Here is a 17,934-nt window from a genome sequence, read left to right as displayed (position 1 = left end):
TCGGCTCCAGAGCGTGGCAGCTGCCTCTAGGCTTCCTGTGTGGCGGGGGCCGGCCCCTCCCAGCCCAGTTCTTCCGCCTAGCTCTGGGCCCTGCTCCTTCCAATCCCCAAAGCAGAACTCAGCCAGCCCAGGTCTGGGTCTTCTGCAGGCCTGGTTGCTTGAGGAACCCCACACCCTTCGCACCCTGGAGTTGGGCTAACTCGGCTCAGGAGGGCGCAGCCATTTCCTCATCTGCCTCCTGCTGGCAGCTAGGAGGTCAGCCCGGCCCCTCCTGCCTGGGGTCAGTGTCTTCATTGGTCCCTGGTCCATGGCGCGGGAGCCAGCAGCAGGCACCCTCTGTTCCCAGAGCTGTACGAAGCGGGAAGCAGAGGCCCAGGGTCATGCTGGCGGGAGGTGGGGTACGAGCTGGACAGCCAGCCCGTCAACCCCAGGCCCCCCTAGCCATCTGCCCAACGAAGCAACTTTCCTCCTCCCCGAGAAGAGACGACCGCGCAGACATCAGGGGGAGCGAGGGCAGGGACGCGGTCTTGCTCTTCTTTCTGAAGGCTCAGGCCAGGACCTCAGCTTCCCTGCTCCTCTGGGGTGAGATTCTCAGCTTCCAAGCCAGGGACAAAGGGAGGCCTCTGAGACATTGTTGCTGGCTCTCGTGTCTGGGCTTCTGGGGTCAGGACAAACCACCATGTCGCCTCAGGACGTTCACTAGAGCCCTTGGCTCCCAGCCTGGGCCTGTGGCCCACTCTGCTCCCAGCTCACCACAGCAGCCTGGGCCTGGGCCTGGCCACCAGCCGGCTGTAACGCGCTTTGGTGGGACTCACGGTGGCCGTGGCTAGGTGTCGGCAGGAACTGGTGATATTGCCTCCTGGGGCTACTCAGGGCCAGCCCACAGGTGGGGGCCCCTGCAGCCAGCACCCCCTGGAGGCGCGCGGCGCTCCGGTCAGTTCCTTGAAGGGCTTTGATCCATTCCAGTTACACGCGAGGTGCGCGTGGGGATGGGAGCTCCAGCTGCGCGCGCAAGTTCTGATCCTGCAGGCAGCCCGGGGCTCCTTGATGGGCCGACATCTAGAAAGCCGCCTCTCCCCCCGGCGGCCTCCTGCCCTCGGTCCATCAGCAGGGGCGGGAGGCAGTGGTCAGCGCAGGGAACAGCCAAGCGCTGGAACCGGCAGGACAGATGGCGGGACGCAGCATGGTGTGCAGCCAGCCCAGCCCCGCCAGCCTTGGTCTTCAAGCTGCTCTGACCCACAGTGAAGGCCCTGTCCTGCCCCGTGGCGCAGACGCGGCAGTGTTTGGGGGCATGGCGGTCATGTACCCCCAAGTGGCTGACCATCTGGTCTACTGGCATTTGTCACTTGCTGGGCCCTGAACCCCTTTCCACGCGTGTGAGCACACACACTTGGCGTCCTGTCCTCTTGACACCCACGGTCCTCTAGCCGGACGCAGCCTTTCTCTGCAGATTCCCAGGTTCCCTGGAGATGGAGAAAAGGAGGCTGGGGCTGGGGACCTGCAAAGTACTGAGCGCTTAGGTTCCTTCACCCTGGCTCAGTGCCTGGCTTCCGAGGGCAGCGGGGCCGTGCTGTCCCTCCCCGCTAAAGCTTTGCTGGTCTGCCTCCAGCTCTTCTGAGCTAGCGGGCTGGCGTGCGGGGTCGTTTGTAACTCGCCTGCCCTTAGTCCCAGCGTCAGTGCCTTGGCTGCGCAGCCCTGGTCCATGGCGCGCACCCGCTCGCCGATCTCCTCTGTGCAGCTCTGGGGCCCGAGTCCTGCTCTGTTGGTCTAGAGGAGTGAGCTGGTCTGCGGCCTCTCCTGCGTGCTTGGGGTGGCCCTGCCAGCTCTGGAAGAGGAGGCCCTCGCTTCCCTGAGGGAGTCCTGCTTTTTTTTTTTTTCCTGGTCGGTCGTGGGGCTTGAACTCTGGGCCTGGGCGCTGTCCCTCAGCTCTTCAACTCAAGGCAAGCGCTCTACCACTTGAGCCACAGTGCCACTTCCGGTTTTCTGGTGGTTTATTGGAGATAGAGTCTCCCGGACTTTCCTGCCTAGGCTGGCTTTGAACCGCAATCCTCAACTCAGCCTCCTGAGTAGCTAGGATTCCAGGCATGAGCCACTGGCACTCGGCTCCTTCTGCTTTTAAGTCTTCATGTGCCTGTGTCTTCACGGGGGTCCTAGATCCAGAGCCACCACCAACCACTGCCCCTCTGCCCCTGATAGGCGCCCTCCTTGGGGAGCTGGCTCCTCACCTGGAGGTTTTCCCATCAGGACAGGTCCCCGGTGAGGTTCTTACAGGGTGTAGGGTCCCCGCAGTGGTCACTCGGCCCAGGTGTGTCAGGCTGGCATCCACAGTAGGAGCCATGGGGCACAGAGGCTGCTCCAGCCTTGCCCAGCTTCTCCCAAGCGATCCCCACAATCCCACCTCGGACAGCGGCTGTCCAGCCGGCCCCGCCCTGCCTTGCTCTGTGGCTCGGTGATGGTCAAGCCACCGGAGTCACATGTGGGAGGCTTTGGCTCAGCCGATGTCAGCCGCAGCCTGGCCTCCTGTGTGCAGCGGGCATTCTCTGCCCTCCTCAGCCTGTCAGCCTGGCCTCTGGCCGTGGCATTCCCTGTGTGCTGCTGGGCCGTGACCTGCCCCTCCTGTCCCTGGAAACTTTTTGGGATGATAGCATGTGAAGAGTCCGCTGTGAGCCGTGAGGTGAGAGGTGCTCTCCACGGTGGCCTGGAGGGGCCGCACAGAGGCCGTTCGTGGGACCCCGCCATCTAGGCAGCTGCTGAGATCTCTCTCTGAGGGCTCCAGCAGGGCGCCGGCTCCCGCAGCAGCCTTGCGCCGTGGCGGTCTGGCGCACGGAGCATGCTGGTGTCCAGGCCTCTCAGCTGTGGCCTCCGACAGCCAACCTGAGTGAGGTCGGTCGCTGCTTCTCTGGTGCTGGCGGCTGCTTGTGCCCCTCACTGCGCGGCTCCCCCTCGAGCTCTGCTTCTGAACGGCCCTGCTCGCTCGCGGCAGCCCCGCGCACTGTCTTGAGCGGGTTGTAGCTCTGGCAGGCGGCAGGCAGCAGGGCGCTGTGGTTAGCTGGGAGCAGCCGGCAGCCCCGGGCAGGCCTGACGATGGTGTGGAGCTGTCTCCTTCAAGGCTGCAGCTCCTGAGTGGAGCGCCGGGTGTGGTGTGCGCCCCTGGCAGTCCGTGGTGGGAGAGGGCACAGGCTCGCGCCTCCGTCCCGCCTTCCACTGGCATGGCGGAGACCAGCCCCACCCAGCCTTCAGCACAGCTCCTGCTCATCAGCCCTGGGCCCAGCTCCGCGCCACCACCAGGGCTGAGGTGGCACGCTGGGCTCTCCAGAGACAGCGGGGTGTGGCCGCTGGCTGGGTCTGACCTCACCTCCCGTCTTCCCACCCACAGGATGGTCCACCTCCATGGAGACGCCCCACAGCCTCGGCACCGCGGGCCCTCCCTGGCCTCCACGCGGCGGCTCCAGCCCCGAGCCCGGGCCCACGGAGCTCACCCCACTCTGAGCCCAGCTAGGCTGACAGCACGGAGCCCCCAGCCCCCTGGACCTTGCTGAGGGGCTTCCCCGAACCCCAGCACGATCCTGGCCTCTCCTGTCTGTGCACCCTGTGTGACCACCAGGCTGCGAGGGGCCACCGTGACCCCAGATCAAGAGCACAGTGGACTGCCCCCTCCACACCCCTTTTTTTCTACGGTCAGTCTATTTGTAATGGTACAAATGAAGGCCAGCAGCGTTCTACTCGGGCTCTCGGGGCCTCCCACAGAGGCCAGGTCCCCGCTCCACGAGCTGACGGCTAGCAGAAGAGAAGTACTGCAGGGTTCAGTGCTGTCCATGGACATCGGGGAAGCCTGCGGGAAGCCTGGCTCGCAGTCAGTGAAGGAACCGTGTCTGTCCGAGCTCCGCACGTGCGTCCTCCAAGCAGCCTGGCTGTTGCCAGTTCATCCTTTGGTGGCCTTGCTGGCACCTGGAGCCCCCGCCCGCCCTGCCCTGCCCCTCCTGTGGCCCCTCCGCGCCCGGCACCTGCCCCGGCTGCACCGCGTGCCTTGGGTAGCGTGCGGTCTGACGAGGGGGCAGCGCCGTCCCTCACGGGTGGTGGTTGGTGGTGTCTGGTCCCCATGGGCTGCGTATTCTCATGGGTCCTGGTAAGCCCAGCTCAGCTGTCCCCTGTGGTCAAGGCATTTCTGCCCATTGGCGGCGCTCCCAGGGAGGAGCCTGGCAGTTTTCTGGGCTCCCCCTTTGCCAATTAATGCCCCCTCGCCTTTCTCACCGATGGGAGTCCGTCTGATGAGAGGGCCCCGGCGTCATGCTCGTACTCTGTGTGCGCCAGTGCCAGTACTGGGGCTTGAGCTCAGTGCCTGGTGCTCTTGCTTGTCAACAGCTGGTGCTTTACCACTTGAGCCATGCTTCTAGCCTGGCTCTTTGCTGGTTAACTGGGAGATGGAGTCTCAAGGACTTTTCTGCCTGGGCTGGCTTTGAACTTTGATTTTCCAGGTAGCTAGATTACAGGCATCTGTAATCAGGTGCCCAGCAGTGATGCATGCTTCTTGTTTTGTTTGGGTTTTTTTTTGTCAGTCGTGGGGCTTGAACTCTGAGTCTGGGCACTGTCCCTCAGATCCTCAGCTCAGGGCAATCGCTCTACCACTTGAGCCACAGCACCACTTCCGGTTTTCTGGTGGTTCATTGGAGATAAGAGTCTCACAGACTTTCCCGCCCAGGCTGCCTTTGAACTGCGATCCTCAGATCTCAGCCTCCTGAGTAGCTAGGATGACAGGCGTGAGCCACCGGCCCAGCCATGCTTTACTTCTAAGGTGACTTTTCAGTAGAAAGGCAAAGGTAGCACCTGGCACTAGTGCCCCAGGCAGAACTTCCCCAGGCTGCCCGGCCTGGAGCCAGTGCCGTGGGCAGCCCGCAGAGGGCCTGGAGCTTGCCTCTGTGGGTAGGGCAGCCCGAGCCTGGCTTTGTCTAGTGAGGTGCTTGGGGAAAGGAGATGGAGCTAATGGCCAGCTTGGTCTCTCAACAGAGCAGTGTCTACATGCCCGCGGCCTGCTGTACACACACACACAAATATGCATACATGTGTGCACAGGTGTACACACGAGCATGTGCATGCGTGCTCATCCCCGCTCATTGGTACTGGTGCCAGTACTTTGAAGGATGGATGTAGACTAGCCTATCTCGGACTTACACGTGCTATCATTTGTTGTACCCTGATTGGCTAGTTTTTGGCTCGTTTTTACCGTATATTTATAGTAATAAAACCATGCAGCAATATCCTGTCTGGCCTTCTCTGGGCACGGTGCTGTGGGCCCACGACTGTTCTTGGTGCAGCGTCAGAACCCTGAGTGCCTGGTGAAGGCTGCCTGCCCCCAAGCCCACGTCAGGGGGTACAGGGTGTCTGTCCTACTGGTGTCTTGTGTCCTTCCTCCCATTCTGGCTGGGAGTTGTTCAGTCTCCTCAGCAGGTGGCTGCATGTTGTTCAGCCCCCATCTCCATCGGGTCTGTGCCATGTTTACTAAGCACCTCCCCAGTATCAGAGGAGGGCAAATCGACGTGGTCTGGGTCCCCCGGCACTTCCATTGAAGTTGGTGGGATGCTGGGCAGACGGATCCTCAGCCTTTTACGGTTTGGTTCCATTTAGGAAAGGCAGGGGGTGATGGGTGAAGTTACACCGGAGTCTCAGATGAAACAGCCCTGCTGGATGGGGAGTTCACCCCGCAGAACTGCTTCCAGGCAGCTGCCCAGCCTGCACGGGGCCCAGCAGCGGGAGCGAGCCCTGCGCGCCGGCCTGGACCTTGCTAGGTGCTTTGTGTTTTTACAAGGGGTTGTCAAGAGGTTTGCGATGAGGGAGCGACACAGTGACGTCACGTGGGGGATACTGGTTACCCCAGAACAGTGGGCTTGGGGGTTGCAGCCCCTGCGGGACCTGCTGCCCGGCACCTGCCCCTGCCGAGGAAGCGGCCTGCTCGCTGGCTAGTGTGAGCGGAGGTGTCACTGGCCGATTCGTGCCCTACAGCTGCGCCTGCTCACAGGTGGGCATGGTGGGGCAGGGCTCCAGCGGAGCCGGTGGGGAGGGGGGGACGCAGGGGGAGCCTCTCCTGGGGCCCGCGTCCAGAGCTGGCCCACCGCGGGGAGCACGCTCCCCAGACAGGAAGCCCACCCGCGGAACGCGGCTTCCCCGCCGGCCCGGTGCTTCCGTCCCGGCGGAGCGCTCCCCAGCCCTGGGCGCCCATGCTGGGGACAGGAAGCTGGTGCTTCCTCCCCGCCCGGGGTAAGGGGCGCCGGCCACCTTGCCCCCAGGGCTTTTCCAGCACCAAGACGGGGTAGGTGCAGCGCCCCCGTCGGTCCCGGGCTGGGAGAGCGGGGAGCTCTCCGGGGACCAGGCGGGCGGCGCAGACAAGGGGCGCTGCGTCCTCTCGACACCGAGCAGCGAGTGCCCCGGGGCCCCGGTGTTGCTAGGTCACGTGGCCTTACGGAGGGCCCCCTTGCGGACGGCTCGGGGGCAGACCAGACCTGTTGTCTTACGCGGCCCTTCGGAGCGCCTGGGCTCGCCCCGTGGCGTCTTGGGAGTTGTAGTACTGGAGGATCTTGGGAGTGGTAGTATTCGAGGCTCGGGCTTCCTGTTTGCACACTGCGCACCGGGACTGAGTCGGTGGGCGGGACGCGCGTGCGTGGGCGTTCGCGCATTGGCCAGGCGACGGGGCCGGGCCGCGCATGCTCGTAGGCAGCGGTGACGGCCGTGGGGACCGCTAAGATGTCGGCTGTGGCCGTTCCGGAGCTGAAACAGATCAGCCGGGAGGAGGCGATGCGCCTGGGGCCGGGCTGGAGCCACTCATGCCACGCCATGCTGTACGCCGCCAACCCCGGGCAGCTCTTCGGCCGCATCCCCATGCGCTTCTCGGTGCTGGTGAGGACCCGGGCGGGGGTGGGGGTCGGGCGCCGCGCCGCCCCGCCCCGGTGACCGCGCTCCCTTGCAGATGCAGATGCGCTTCGACGGGCTGCTGGGCTTCCCGGGGGGCTTCGTGGACCGCCGCCTCTGGTCGCTGGAGGACGGGCTGAACTGGGTGCTGGGCCTGGGCCTGGGCGGCCTGCGCCTCACCAAGGCCGACTACCTGAGCTCGCACCTGACGGAGGGCCCGCACCGCGTCGTGGCGCACCTGTACGCGCGGCAGCTGACGCTCGAGCAGCTGCACGCCGTGGAGATCAGCGCCGTGCACTCCCGCGACCACGGCCTGGAGGTGGGGCCGCCGCCCGGGCCCCGCCCCCCGCCCCGGGGTTTGGCTCTGGCGCTGCAGAAGGCACCGAAGGGTAACACGTCCCCCTGAGGGTCCTCGGGGGGGACGGGTGGCACCGGGGCGCCCTCAGGGATGTGTTACGTCTGCCTTGCTGCCTGCCATTGCCAATCCTGGGAGTGGGGAGTGGGACTGGCGGGAGGGCGGGATGGGGAGCGGAGCCCGCGGCGGGGAAGGAGCGGGAAAGGGTCTCCTCGGGCCACGGCTGGGGGGCGGGGGAGGTTCCGAGCCCGGTACCCCGGAGGGCGCATGGGTGAGCCTGGAACCTGCCTGGGAGATGGGTGCCCTGCCCCGAGCGGCCCACGGCCGGAAGCCCCCGCCCGCACCTCCCCTTCTCTGGCTGTCCCTCCGCATCCACGGTGGCCCCAACTCTGGCCTTGTGTCGTGCAGGTGCTGGGCCTCGTACGAGTCCCCCTGTACACGCAGAAGGACCGGGTCGGAGGCTTCCCCAACTTTCTGAGCAACGCCTTCGTCAGCACTGCCAAGTACCAGCTCCTGTTTGCCCTCAAGGCGCTCAACATGATGCCCGCAGAGAAGCTGGCTGAGGCCGTGGCCGCAGCCACAGAGAAGCAGAAAAAGGCCCTGGAGAAGCTGCTCCCTGCTTCCTCCTGAGGTCCTCAGCCACCCTCACCTACCCCCAGGCTGCGTTTGTGCCCATGGGCCCTGGAATTCCTGTGAAGTGTGCCTTCTAGCCTGTTTTTGCACCCCAGTCTCGACTGAACTGGATGCGCAGTCTCTGGGGCCCAGCTGCCTGCTCAGGTTGGTGGGTGGGGGTCCCGGACGCTTTCATCCCCCAGGCTGTCTAGGAGGCCATGCTCAGCTCATTCCCAAATCCTTCCCGAGGCAGCCAGGACCTGCACCGGCCTGGGGTAGGAGGCTGTACTGTTGATTTCGGTTGTTGGGTTCATGGTGTGTAAACTGTGGGTGAGGTTTCAGAGGGGCTCTGCTCTGTGTACATGGCTTGCCTCCCCAGGGCGGAGGGCCTTGCGCCCCAGCTCTGTGGGACTGAAGGATGATGACAATAAAGTCCCTCCGTGCTGCTCAGTGTGTGCATGTGGTGGCGCGGGGCCCGGCCCTGCTGGTACTCGTGAGGTCCCCTAGGTGTTCTCCAAGCAAATTGCAAGTTGGATTTCACACAACTGTGGGACTCAAGCAAGGTGACTGACCCCACAGGAACAGGAGCCTGGGCCTGGGCCTCAGGACCACAGCCAGGCCCCTCTCAAGTAGGTGTTTCATTTTATTTTCCAACAAATGACACATGTTCTAGGTGTCCCAGTCCTCAGACCCATAAAAGGTCAAACCTCGGTGTGGAACCTGTGTTTTCAGGGACGCTCTCTCTTGTCGGTCTCCCCACGGCCATGCCTGGTTTGGGCCAGAGCAGCCCCCAAGCTTAGAGCCTTACCACTGGGACTTGAGTTCGAGGCCCTCATCCTGCCTCTGTGCTAGCCTGAGCTGCCTGGTCTGGGCCACAGCCCCACCCTGTCTGCCTCACGCCTCCTGGACGATCCTGGCCTCTCTAGGATCTGGGCTCCTGCAGCCGCCTGCTCACTGCCCTTCTGTCTTCCTGGCTCACTTCAGGGTGGATAGCTCACCCGACGTCAATTCTGAAAACAAAAAGGCCTTTGTGAGAGGTGTCCAGACCAGGCCCTGCTGCTCCAACCTCATGTCCTGGCGTAGATGCCATCCCAGGTGGGCTGCTGGACACTCACCGTCCCTCCTTCCGGGCTAGGGTACTCGCCACTTTTCTTTCCCGTTGAGCACCTGCAGCTTCTCCAGACTCTGGGTCACTGAGCCCAGCACACGCCCTGAGGATGTGGTGGGCAGTGAGTGCTGGGCCGCAGATCTGACGGCAGCAGGGGCTGGGGCACTAGGAGCCAGGATGAGGTGAGGCGCCCACAGGGCCTGTCTCACGGCCAGCCTCCAAGGAAACCATCTGCTGCCCCTCCACTCACCCATCTCCTTAACTCCATCTTCTAGGGCTCCCAACAGCTCCGGGAGACTCAAGGCCCACAGGGACGCGTGCCAGCCTTGCGAGCCTGTGGTGCAGAGAGATGTGCCTGGCTTGGGTCTCTGCCTCTTTCCCCAAGTCCCCAAGCTCAGGAAACCCTCCCTGCATTCCAGGAGACCACAGATACAACCTTCTAGTCGGGTCTCCGCCCCAGGAAGGAATGGGGGTCCACTGCCCACCCAGCCACAGTACAGGGCTTGTCTCAACTCTGGTGGCCTTGCCTCCCTCACCAAGAGGCAAAACATCTTTTCCCACAGGTGAAGTGAGCCACCGCTCCCCAGCGCACCACTCAGGACTGAGGCAAGGGTGCCAGCAAGACAGGCTGAGCCCGCTGCGGGCTTTGTGTCCAGCCCAGCACCAAGGCGCTGCTCTGCTTACCTGCTGGCGGGGCGGCAGGGCCTGGGGCGGCCGTGCGGCAGGGAGGGTCCTGCCCCACTCGGGCTGACAGCTCGGCTTGACAGGCTCTGGCAGACAGGAGACCAAGTGCTAGTGAGGCTGGGCACGCTGCCAGGCCACCGACAGCACGTGCCTCTGCCCTGAAGCTCTGGCCCACTCACCGCAGCTGGTCCAGAATGAGAGTGGCATCCCGGGCTAGGGCCTGGGTCACCTCTAGCTGGGTGTGGACGTCCTTGCGGGTGCCGTCCTGCTCCAGCAGGCAGCTCTCCACCACAGCCCGCAGCTCCTGCTCCTGAGACACCTGGCCACGCATGGCCTCCACCTCCTCACAGCGCTGCAGGGGAAACACCAGGCTGGAGGCAGCTGAGGCCCGCGTGGCTGCCCTCGTCCAGGCTGCTGGGAGCCTGCACTTGGTCCTGCCCTATCCTACCAACTCAGGTGCCGCACAGCTGCTGGCTCTCCTCCCCGCTTCCCGCGCCCCTGCACGCCTGTGTCTCTGGATGCTGCCCTCACCGTCCTACTTGGCCCCTACCCGCATATCCGCCCGCCCCACTTGCCTTGTGCAGCTGGATGGCAAGCTCTTGCATCTCAGCCTCCAGCCGGTCGGCATAAGCCAACTCCAGGGCATCGCTGGGGGGACGGGCACTGCTATGCCAGCGGGCAATGGCAGAGGTCATCTTCCTTTTGGGTCCAAACAGCCTGCGTGGCAGGAGAATCGGAGGGTCTGGTCAGCGTCCGCCTCCTGCATGGGGGCGCCGCGGAGCACCCTGCCACCACAGGCAGCACTGGGAAACTCCGGCTCTGCAGGGCATTTCTGGGGCAGCCCAAGGCCTCCTTAGGACACTGGTAAAGGTGAATCTTCATCCAGGCTTGCATGGACGATGCATCTGTCTCCTCACTAGCCAGGCCCACCCAGGCCTCCCAACACCAGTGGCTGTTGCTGGTCACAGACGCACAGCCTGCTCTCTGCGAGGATCAGGGATTTAAGGACAGCACCTTCTCTCCATTCTTCCATGTGGGCACCACACATTAAACACAAGGGCAGACTGAGGGTAGAACGTTTTCTGCCCAGAGAAAGGCACAGTTCTAGAAAAGACCTTCAACCCTGGGCTAGCCTTGATTAAAAGGCAGCTCAAAGAACCAGTCAAGCCCAAGGAGGGGAAGGAATCTTATTAAATAACAGACAAAGGAAAGAAATAGAACATGGTCCTTAGAAAAAACTTGAGAAAGACCCAGTAGCACTTGACATAACAGCTGACTTGCACACACACTTGTAATCCAGCACTCAGATGCCAAGTCAGGAGGATCACAGTTTCCATGACAGTATGGCCTGCATAGCAAGACCATGTCTCAAGAGCCAAAACCACCATCTTGATGCCCCTGAAGTGGGGCACTAGTAATGCACGCCTGTAATTGTAGCTACCCAGGAGGCTGAGATCTACGGATGGAGGTTGAAAGCCAGCCATTTTCCATCTCCAGTTAACCAGCAAAATATGAGACTAGATGTAGCTCAAGTGGTAAGAGTGAGTTGAAGCCCTACTACTAACACGCAAATCAGTCAAATGGAGAAAACAAGTGAATCCAAAGGAAGCTTGTTGGAGAGAGCAAAGCAGATCTGAGCAGGCAGAGGAGAGAACCAGCCATCTTGAAGATAAAACAAGGGAACAAGTCTGAGGAACTGCCTAGGGGCACAGAGGACACCGGTGGTGTGCCAGTACACATTGGGGGGGGGGGGTGGACACAGAGAGTGAGGACAGCCTGATGGAAGACGCTGTATGAGCATCCAAGAACACCACATAGGACACAAACCCCTATTTCCAAAAGACAGTCCACAAAAGCAGCCACAAAGGAACATGGCATATATAAGGGATTCTTGATAAAATTACCAGCAGGTTCTCTAGGAACTTCAGAGGTCAAGGGCTGATACACTGTAAACCAATAATTCGTCTGGAAGGGCTCTTTGTGGTTGGCAAGGGAGGCGGCTGACGCCCCAGCACTGCCCTGCAGGGCCCAGAAGGTGGGGTGACGCACTGGAGTGGAGTGGAGGCACAAACGTCACTGTGCACAGGTGACGTCAAGACAAAAGCTTAGACTACCTATGGATTTTAGGTTGACTTCTTCCTAAAACTTTTAGAGAAACCAAGTCCTGCTCCCATGCAAGAAATAGAGCTCTTAAATAAGAAATCTGTGCTGCAAATTCTTCTGCCTCCAGTGAGACTGACAGTCATCAGGTGACAACCGTCACTCGTGACAGTGATCATGTGCAGGATTCTTAGGTCCAGAGCCCGCCCTCCCACAGCAGCACAGCGACACCAACTGAGGGCCTTCAGCGGCTGGTCTAGGTGTAAGTGGGTGGCAGCTCTGCGCTTCCGAGGTGAAGAAGGCTGGGAAGGGGCGCAAGGCTGGCACGGAGGAGGTGAGGGCAGCCAGGCCCCTCAGGACGGAACTCACGTGATGCCGATCTCCTTGAGGTCACTCTCCGTCAGTGTGAGGAAGATGCGCAGGTCCACGTCCTGCTCCTCAAACAGCTGCAGGTACTTCAGACACCCAATCTGCTCCAGCAGCGCAGCCAGGTCCTGGCGGGCAAGGCGACAGCGGGAGGCGATGCAGTAAGGCAAAGCAGCCTGCCAGGGCTCCGCTCCAGGACCACCCCGTCTGCAGGCTGCCCCACCTGCCCGGAAGACATGGCAGAGCTGAGAAGGGGAAAATGCCACCCAGAGCCAGTGTTATGCCAGTGCTCCTCATGAACTCCTGGCTCTGCAGAGGGGGTTCTCGAAGTGGCTGAGCAGTTCCCTCAGCACTATTTAGGAACTGCTGTGTCTGACAGAGCTGTCCTTGTCCTGGGTGGGAGGTGTGACTCTATGCCTTCACCAGCTGTGCCTGTCACTGCACTCCGATGGCACTGTTGGGTCCGTCCCCTCCCCCCCCCCCCCCATCCTCAGATCCCAACTTCTAGTACACATGGGTGAGGAGCTCCGAGGTAAGCCGAGGATGAGCCACCCAGGAGGGGGGCGCAGAGCCCGCAAACCCACAGCTCTCTGGGAACAGCAGAGCCGGGCACACACAGCTGACAGTTCTGACACTGTGGGCCATCACTGTCTCCAGGGGCCAGGTCAGCCGCAGACCTGTCTCCCTAGGATGCACGGGTCACGCAGCCGTCAGAGGCCTCGGTGCTAAGCTGACTTGATATCTAAACCATGTTTGTTCTGAGCCACGCACAAGCACCCCAAGTGAGCAGCCAGCAGGTTGTTACCTGGGGTCCTGAGTAGGGGGGCCTCTCTGTTCGGGAGGCAGGCCCTGGGGAGCGGGCAGCCCCCCCGGGACTGGGCAGCCGCTGGCCGTCACTGCTGCCGTGGCGACTCTTGGTCTTCACATAACTTTTGGTCTGTTTGCGAGCAGAGCTTCTCTGGATGTGGTCGGAATCCTGCAGAAGAGCTGTGTGCTGGGGGCAGGTGGGGAGCTTGAAGCCCCCAAGACTGCGGCCATGCCACCCCACGTGGCTGAGCGGACGGAGCTGTTTCCACCAGCTGCGACGCCCGGGCGTCCCCAGTGACTCCCGAGCTCAGCACAGAAGCTCATCAGACACTCGCTCATCCACTTGGGGGCCCAGGCACCCCCCAGAAGGGTATGATCGGGGGCGGGGTGGAGCTCACCTCATTGCTCTCCACAGAGGCTTCGCTGCTGAGCTCCTGGGCCCTCCCCAGGCCCTCGCTGCTGCTGCTCTGCACGGCCCCTACGCTGGCACAGAGCACGGGCTCCTCTGCCGATGGGAGATGGGCCTGATGACTGGCACGCCCCACCCCCTGCCGTGCCCATGTCGGCGGGTGTCCAGACCCATGCACGCAGGCCTCAGTGCGTACCCCCCAAGTCCCTGCGTATCTCTCTGGGAAGACAGCGCTTCTGGCTTTGCCACCCAGCCTGGGAGACTATGGGCCAGAAGCATCCCTCCGTGCCCCACCATAGATGAGTTTCCCAGTGAGAACGGGGCCAACGTGGCGTACCCCGGCTGCTGCTGCTGCTGCTCTCCACGTCATGGTCGTTGATGGGGGAGGTGACGTCCCGGTAGCAGAGACCATCGCCTTCCAGGGGATCGCTGCCAGTGAAGGTCAGGTAGCCCCGTGGTGGACCCTGCTCTGTGTGCGGAAGAGGGTGTGTGAACCCCTACGAACAGGAGTGAAGACAGGAGCCCTGTGCCAAAGGCCTGAACCTGCCGAGGGCTGCTGGGTGAGGGGCCTCAGAGCTGCCCCCTCACCTCCCTCCGCGCAGCGTGGCCGCCACCGCTATCCACAGCTGCCAAGGGAGGAAGTAGGCTCCAAGGGACTAACCTGCCGGTGCGCCCAGGACAGCACCTGCTGCTGCTTTACACAGGACACGCCTACACACCATGCACACGTGTGTATGCCCACCAAAACTGCTGCTGTTGGCTCACTCCCCACGGAGGACCTCTGTCCTGGAGGCGCCTCCCCGCCCTTGGCTGCAGGCGGCGCAGGGGAGGAGGCTGCACGTCCCTACGCCCAGGTCCCACTGTGTGAATGGCATGTAGCTGCATCTGGAGCCAAGTTCTATTTCCAATTTAAGCTAGCTGGTGAAGGAGGTACTGGGTGGTCTCTGAGCACCCAGGAGCACATAGGAAAGGCTTCACTGCACCCCGAGTTCCAGGGCCACCTTTGGGGCAAGAGAACTCTCTGCCCCTCGACACAGAATCGTGGCTCACAAACCAGAGTCCCCAGGGAATGAGGACTGCTCACCATAGCTGGGCCGCGGGGTCTTGCCTCCAAGTCCGATTGCTGTGATCCTGGCCAGGGCTCGTGGCCCCTCATGGATGCTGAGACCCTTCCGACAGGGCCTGTGTCTCTGAGGAACAGGGTAAGATTCATCTGAAGAGCTCAGATCTTCAAATTTTTCTGCAGGTCAAATATTGGACAAGTTTACCAATCCGCATAGTAAACTGGAAGGAAATGATCATAACTAGTATTCTTTTTTTTTTTTTTTTGGGTCCGGTCGTGGGGCCATAACTCTGGGCCTGGGCGCTGTCCCTCAGCTCTTCACCTCAAGGCTAGCGCTCTACCACTTGAGCCACAGAGCCACTTCCGGCTTTTTTCTTTTTGCTTATGTGGTGCTGAGGAATCGAACCCAGGGCCTCATGCATGCAAGGCAAGTACTCTACCACTGAGCCACCTTCCCAGCCCCACTAGTATTCTTTTTTGTGTGTGCTGGTCCTGGGGCTTGAACTCAGAACCTGGGTGCTGCCCTGAGCTTTTTCACTCAAGGCTGGAGGCACTCCACCACTTCAGCGAGAGCCTCACTTGCAGCTTTTTGGTGGGTAATTACAGATAAAGAGTCTCACAGACTTTCCTGCTGGGGCTGGCTTGGAACCAGTCTTCAGATCTCAGCCTCCTGAGGAGCTAGGATTACAGGCGTGAGCCACACAAGCAGTCAGCTTATAACTAGTATTGTTCAGAAGAGTGGATTCACCCAAACTTAACGTGTGAGAAATGACACCACCAGCAGAGCCACTATTCTAGGGCCAAGAGGAGCTGAAAACAAAGACTCTGATGCTTATACCTGGCTAGGTTTCCAGACTCTGTCATTGTAAGACTATATTGCGGGGCTGGGAAGGTGGCTCAGTAGTAGAGCGCTTGCCTTGCATGCATGAGGCCCTGAATTTGATTCCTCAGCACCACATAAGCAAAAAGGAAAAAAAAAAAGCCGGAAGTGGCGCTGTGGCTCAAATGGTAGAGCACTAGCCTTGAGCTGAAGATCTGAAGGACAGCGCCCAGGCCCAGAGTTCAGGCCCCACGACTGGACCCAAAAAAAAAAAAAAAAAAAAAAAGACTATATTGCAGCCAGGCACCAATGAAAAGCCCAGACCACCAGTGATGAAACCACCTCCAACAATGAAGAGTTCAGAGAAAGCAGGTGAGTACAGAGAAGTCAATTGCCTTCAGTGCAGTGCAGGCATAGCGTATTAGCTGTCAATCAGCAGTTAAAGCACACAAGGGTACACAAAACCCACTCCCAACACTGCAGAATAAACAAATTACAGGAAAATGCATACAAGTTCCCCACCAGAACAAAACCAAAACATACTTCTTGCTCTTGGATGACAACATAAACATGTATCGATTTCAAAACTATACAAGGCTGGTACCAGTAACTTAACTATAACATAACTGTACTATTAAAGAGACTGAGATGTAAGGATCACAGCCTGAAATCAGCCTGGGCAGGAAAGTCTGTGAAACACTTATCTCCAATTCACACCAGGCTTGAGCAAAACCACTCAATGACAGGCCCTGAGTTCAAGCCCTAGGATCAACACCTCCCTACCCCACCCCCACAAATTAATATAATTCTCTTTTAATTTTTCTTTTTACGTAGCTGAGGATTGAACCCAGGGCCTCATGAATATGAAGCAAGTGCTCTGAAACTTCACACTTCTAGTCCTTTCTGGTTTTGTTTTAAGGTAAGAGTCTCTGACTTTGTCCAGACTGGCCTCCAATTCCTGATCCTTCGGCTTCTGCTTCCTGACTAGCTGGAATTACATGTGTGAGCTGCCACACACAACTCTTCCATCTTGTCTGTTGTTTATTTAACAGTACTTGGGATTAAATCCATCGTCTCACATCTGCTAGATAAAAGTGCTCCCATTTATTTAAGCCACCCTCCCTCCCAACACACACACACAGTCCTTTTGCTTTTGGTTTTTCAGGTCCTGAGTTTTTGCCCGTGTGGGTTTTGAACTACCACTTTCCTACCTACCTCTGCCTGCTAAGTAGCTGGGACTACAGGCTTGTACCACTATGCCCAGCTTTTCTTTCCCCAGTACTGGATCCTAAACTCAGGACCTCATGCTCACTAGATAAGTGCTCTACCAATTCAGTCATATTTTCATACTTTTGCTTTTGGTGTTTTTTGAAGTAGGTTTTTGCCTGGGCAAGAGTGTAATCTCCATGTTTTTATCTGAGCAGCTGTGATTACAGGCATATATCATCATGCCCAGCCTTACTAAAATAAGACCATGTAAGGGCCGAAACAAGTCGATACATTCATATAGAAAACATTCAAAGCCAGGTGCCGGTGGCTCACTCTTGTAATCCTAGCTACTCAGGAGGCTGAGATCTGAGGATCACGGTTCAAAGCCAGCCTGGGCAGGAAAGTCCAAGAGACTCTTATCTCCAAGAAAACCAATAGAAAACCGGAAGTGGCGCTGTGGCTCAAGTGGTAGAGCGCTCGCCTTGAGCTGAAGAGCACAGGGACAGCAGCCAGGCCCAGAGTTCAAGCCCCACAACCAACAAAAAAAAAAAGAAAACATTCAAAAGCTGTACTCATAATGCATCATGCTGCAAAAAAATCTAATAAATGTGGCTATAGTGCATGAACACAAAAACCAACAGAACCAAAGTCTAGGAAATCTGCCATGGGAGATAGTAATCCTGAATGACAAAGATGCATCTTTTTTTTTTTTTTTGGTCGGTCGTGTGGCTTGAACTCTGGGCCTGGGCGCTGTCCCTCAGCTCTTCAGCTCAAGGTGAGCACTCTACCACTTGAGCCACAGCGCCACTTCCAGTTTTCTCGTGGTTTATTGTAGATGAGAGTCTCACAGACTTTCCTGCCCAGGCTGGCTTTGAACCATGATCCTCAGATCTCAGCCTCCTCAGTAGCTAGGATGACAGGCATGAGCCACCAGCACCCGGCTAAAGATGCATCTCTTAAGCTTTACAATTAAAGATGAACTTTCACATGAGAATGGTGAGACTACTGTGTAACCATTTGGAAAACAGACAAAATTGAATTCTTAACATATCACCATGAGAAAGAAGTACACAAGTATCAGAGAGTGGTAGAGTGCTCGCCTAAAGCATGAACCCCTGGGTTCCATTCCTCAGTACCACATATACAGAAAAGCCAGAAGTGGTGCTGTGGCTCAAGTGGTAGAGTGCTACCTTTGTGCAAAAGAAGGTTAGGGACCGTGCCCAGGCCCTGAGTTCAAGCCCTAGGACTGGAAAATTAATAAATGAATGAAAAAAAAACAAACAAACAAGCACTGCCCGTGGCTCACACTTATACTCCTAACTATTCAAGAGGCTGAGATCTGGTTCAAAGCCATTCCAGGCAGGAAAGTCCATGAGACTCTTCTCTCCAACTGACCACCAGAAAACTGGAGGTGGTGCTATGGCTCAAAGTGGAAAAGCATTAGTCTTGAGCTGGACAGTGCCTAGGCACTGAATTCAAGCCCCATGAGTGACAAAAAATA

The 17,934-nt window shown here is 59.2% G+C and overlaps 3 protein-coding genes across 13 annotated transcripts in view; 2 read left to right on the top strand and 1 right to left on the bottom strand.

Moving 5' to 3' along the window:
• The window catches only part of LOC138814570 (E3 ubiquitin-protein ligase MGRN1), a 51,416-nt gene extending 46,161 nt beyond the window's left edge, over positions 1-5,255 (top strand). For both annotated transcript variants that reach the window (XM_070003571.1, XM_070003570.1), the window contains one exon: positions 3,377-5,255. In XM_070003571.1, the coding sequence (XP_069859672.1) occupies positions 3,377-3,489 (113 nt within the window). In that variant the 3' untranslated portion in view covers positions 3,490-5,255. The remainder of the gene's footprint in view (positions 1-3,376) is intronic.
• A 1,408-nt stretch (positions 5,256-6,663) lies between these two features.
• Positions 6,664-8,317, top strand: LOC138814479 (tudor-interacting repair regulator protein). Of its 4 annotated transcripts, none has more exons than XM_070003372.1 (3): positions 6,664-6,888; positions 6,965-7,289; positions 7,664-8,317. In XM_070003372.1, exons 1-3 carry the CDS (start codon positions 6,736-6,738, stop codon positions 7,816-7,818), a joined length of 633 nt encoding a protein of 210 aa, XP_069859473.1. In that variant the 5' UTR covers positions 6,664-6,735; the 3' UTR covers positions 7,819-8,317. The 4 variants fall into 4 exon arrangements, with proteins under 4 accessions (XP_069859473.1, XP_069859471.1, XP_069859474.1 ...); XM_070003370.1 differs by having other exon boundaries at positions 6,682-6,888; positions 6,959-7,289; XM_070003373.1 differs by having other exon boundaries at positions 6,692-6,888; positions 6,965-7,219.
• Positions 8,318-8,428: 111 nt separating this feature from the next.
• Positions 8,429-17,934, bottom strand: part of LOC138814566 (ankyrin repeat and SAM domain-containing protein 3-like) — a 34,633-nt gene continuing 25,127 nt past the window's right edge. For 6 of the 7 annotated variants that reach the window (XM_070003553.1, XM_070003554.1, XM_070003555.1 and 3 more), the window contains 11 exons: positions 14,426-14,581; positions 13,679-13,810; positions 13,331-13,437; positions 12,931-13,119; positions 12,129-12,253; positions 10,235-10,376; positions 9,839-10,011; positions 9,660-9,745; positions 9,226-9,309; positions 8,983-9,078; positions 8,429-8,877 (listed from right to left, as the gene is read on the bottom strand). In XM_070003553.1, coding sequence (XP_069859654.1) covers positions 8,999-9,078; positions 9,226-9,309; positions 9,660-9,745; positions 9,839-10,011; positions 10,235-10,376; positions 12,129-12,253; positions 12,931-13,119; positions 13,331-13,437; positions 13,679-13,810; positions 14,426-14,581 — 1,274 coding nt within the window. In that variant the 3' untranslated portion in view covers positions 8,429-8,877; positions 8,983-8,998. The remainder of the gene's footprint in view (positions 8,878-8,982; positions 9,079-9,225; positions 9,310-9,659; positions 9,746-9,838; positions 10,012-10,234; positions 10,377-12,128; positions 12,254-12,930; positions 13,120-13,330; positions 13,438-13,678; positions 13,811-14,425; positions 14,582-17,934) is intronic. The other variant, XM_070003558.1, reaches the window with a different exon arrangement.

Source organism: Dipodomys merriami, unplaced genomic scaffold, assembly GCF_024711535.1.
Source record: "Dipodomys merriami isolate MVZ:Mamm:240054 unplaced genomic scaffold, mDipMer1.0.p SCAF_60, whole genome shotgun sequence".
NCBI classification, from domain to species: domain Eukaryota; kingdom Metazoa; phylum Chordata; class Mammalia; order Rodentia; family Heteromyidae; genus Dipodomys; species Dipodomys merriami.
Note: the sequence above shows the minus strand (reverse complement) of the source record. Positions and strands in the feature narration are given on the sequence as shown.

Bases quoted from the DNA above. Each gene is read 5' to 3' on its own strand.
- LOC138814479 (XM_070003370.1), top strand. From the start codon at position 6,736: ATGTCGGCTGTGGCCGTTCCGGAGCTGAAACAGATCAGCCGGGAGGAG. The intron at 6,889-6,958 runs GTGAGGACCCGG...GCTCCCTTGCAG, and splicing joins CCATGCGCTTCTCGGTGCTG to ATGCAGATGCGCTTCGACGG. The intron at 7,290-7,663 runs GTAACACGTCCC...TGTGTCGTGCAG, and splicing joins GCTGCAGAAGGCACCGAAGG to GTGCTGGGCCTCGTACGAGT.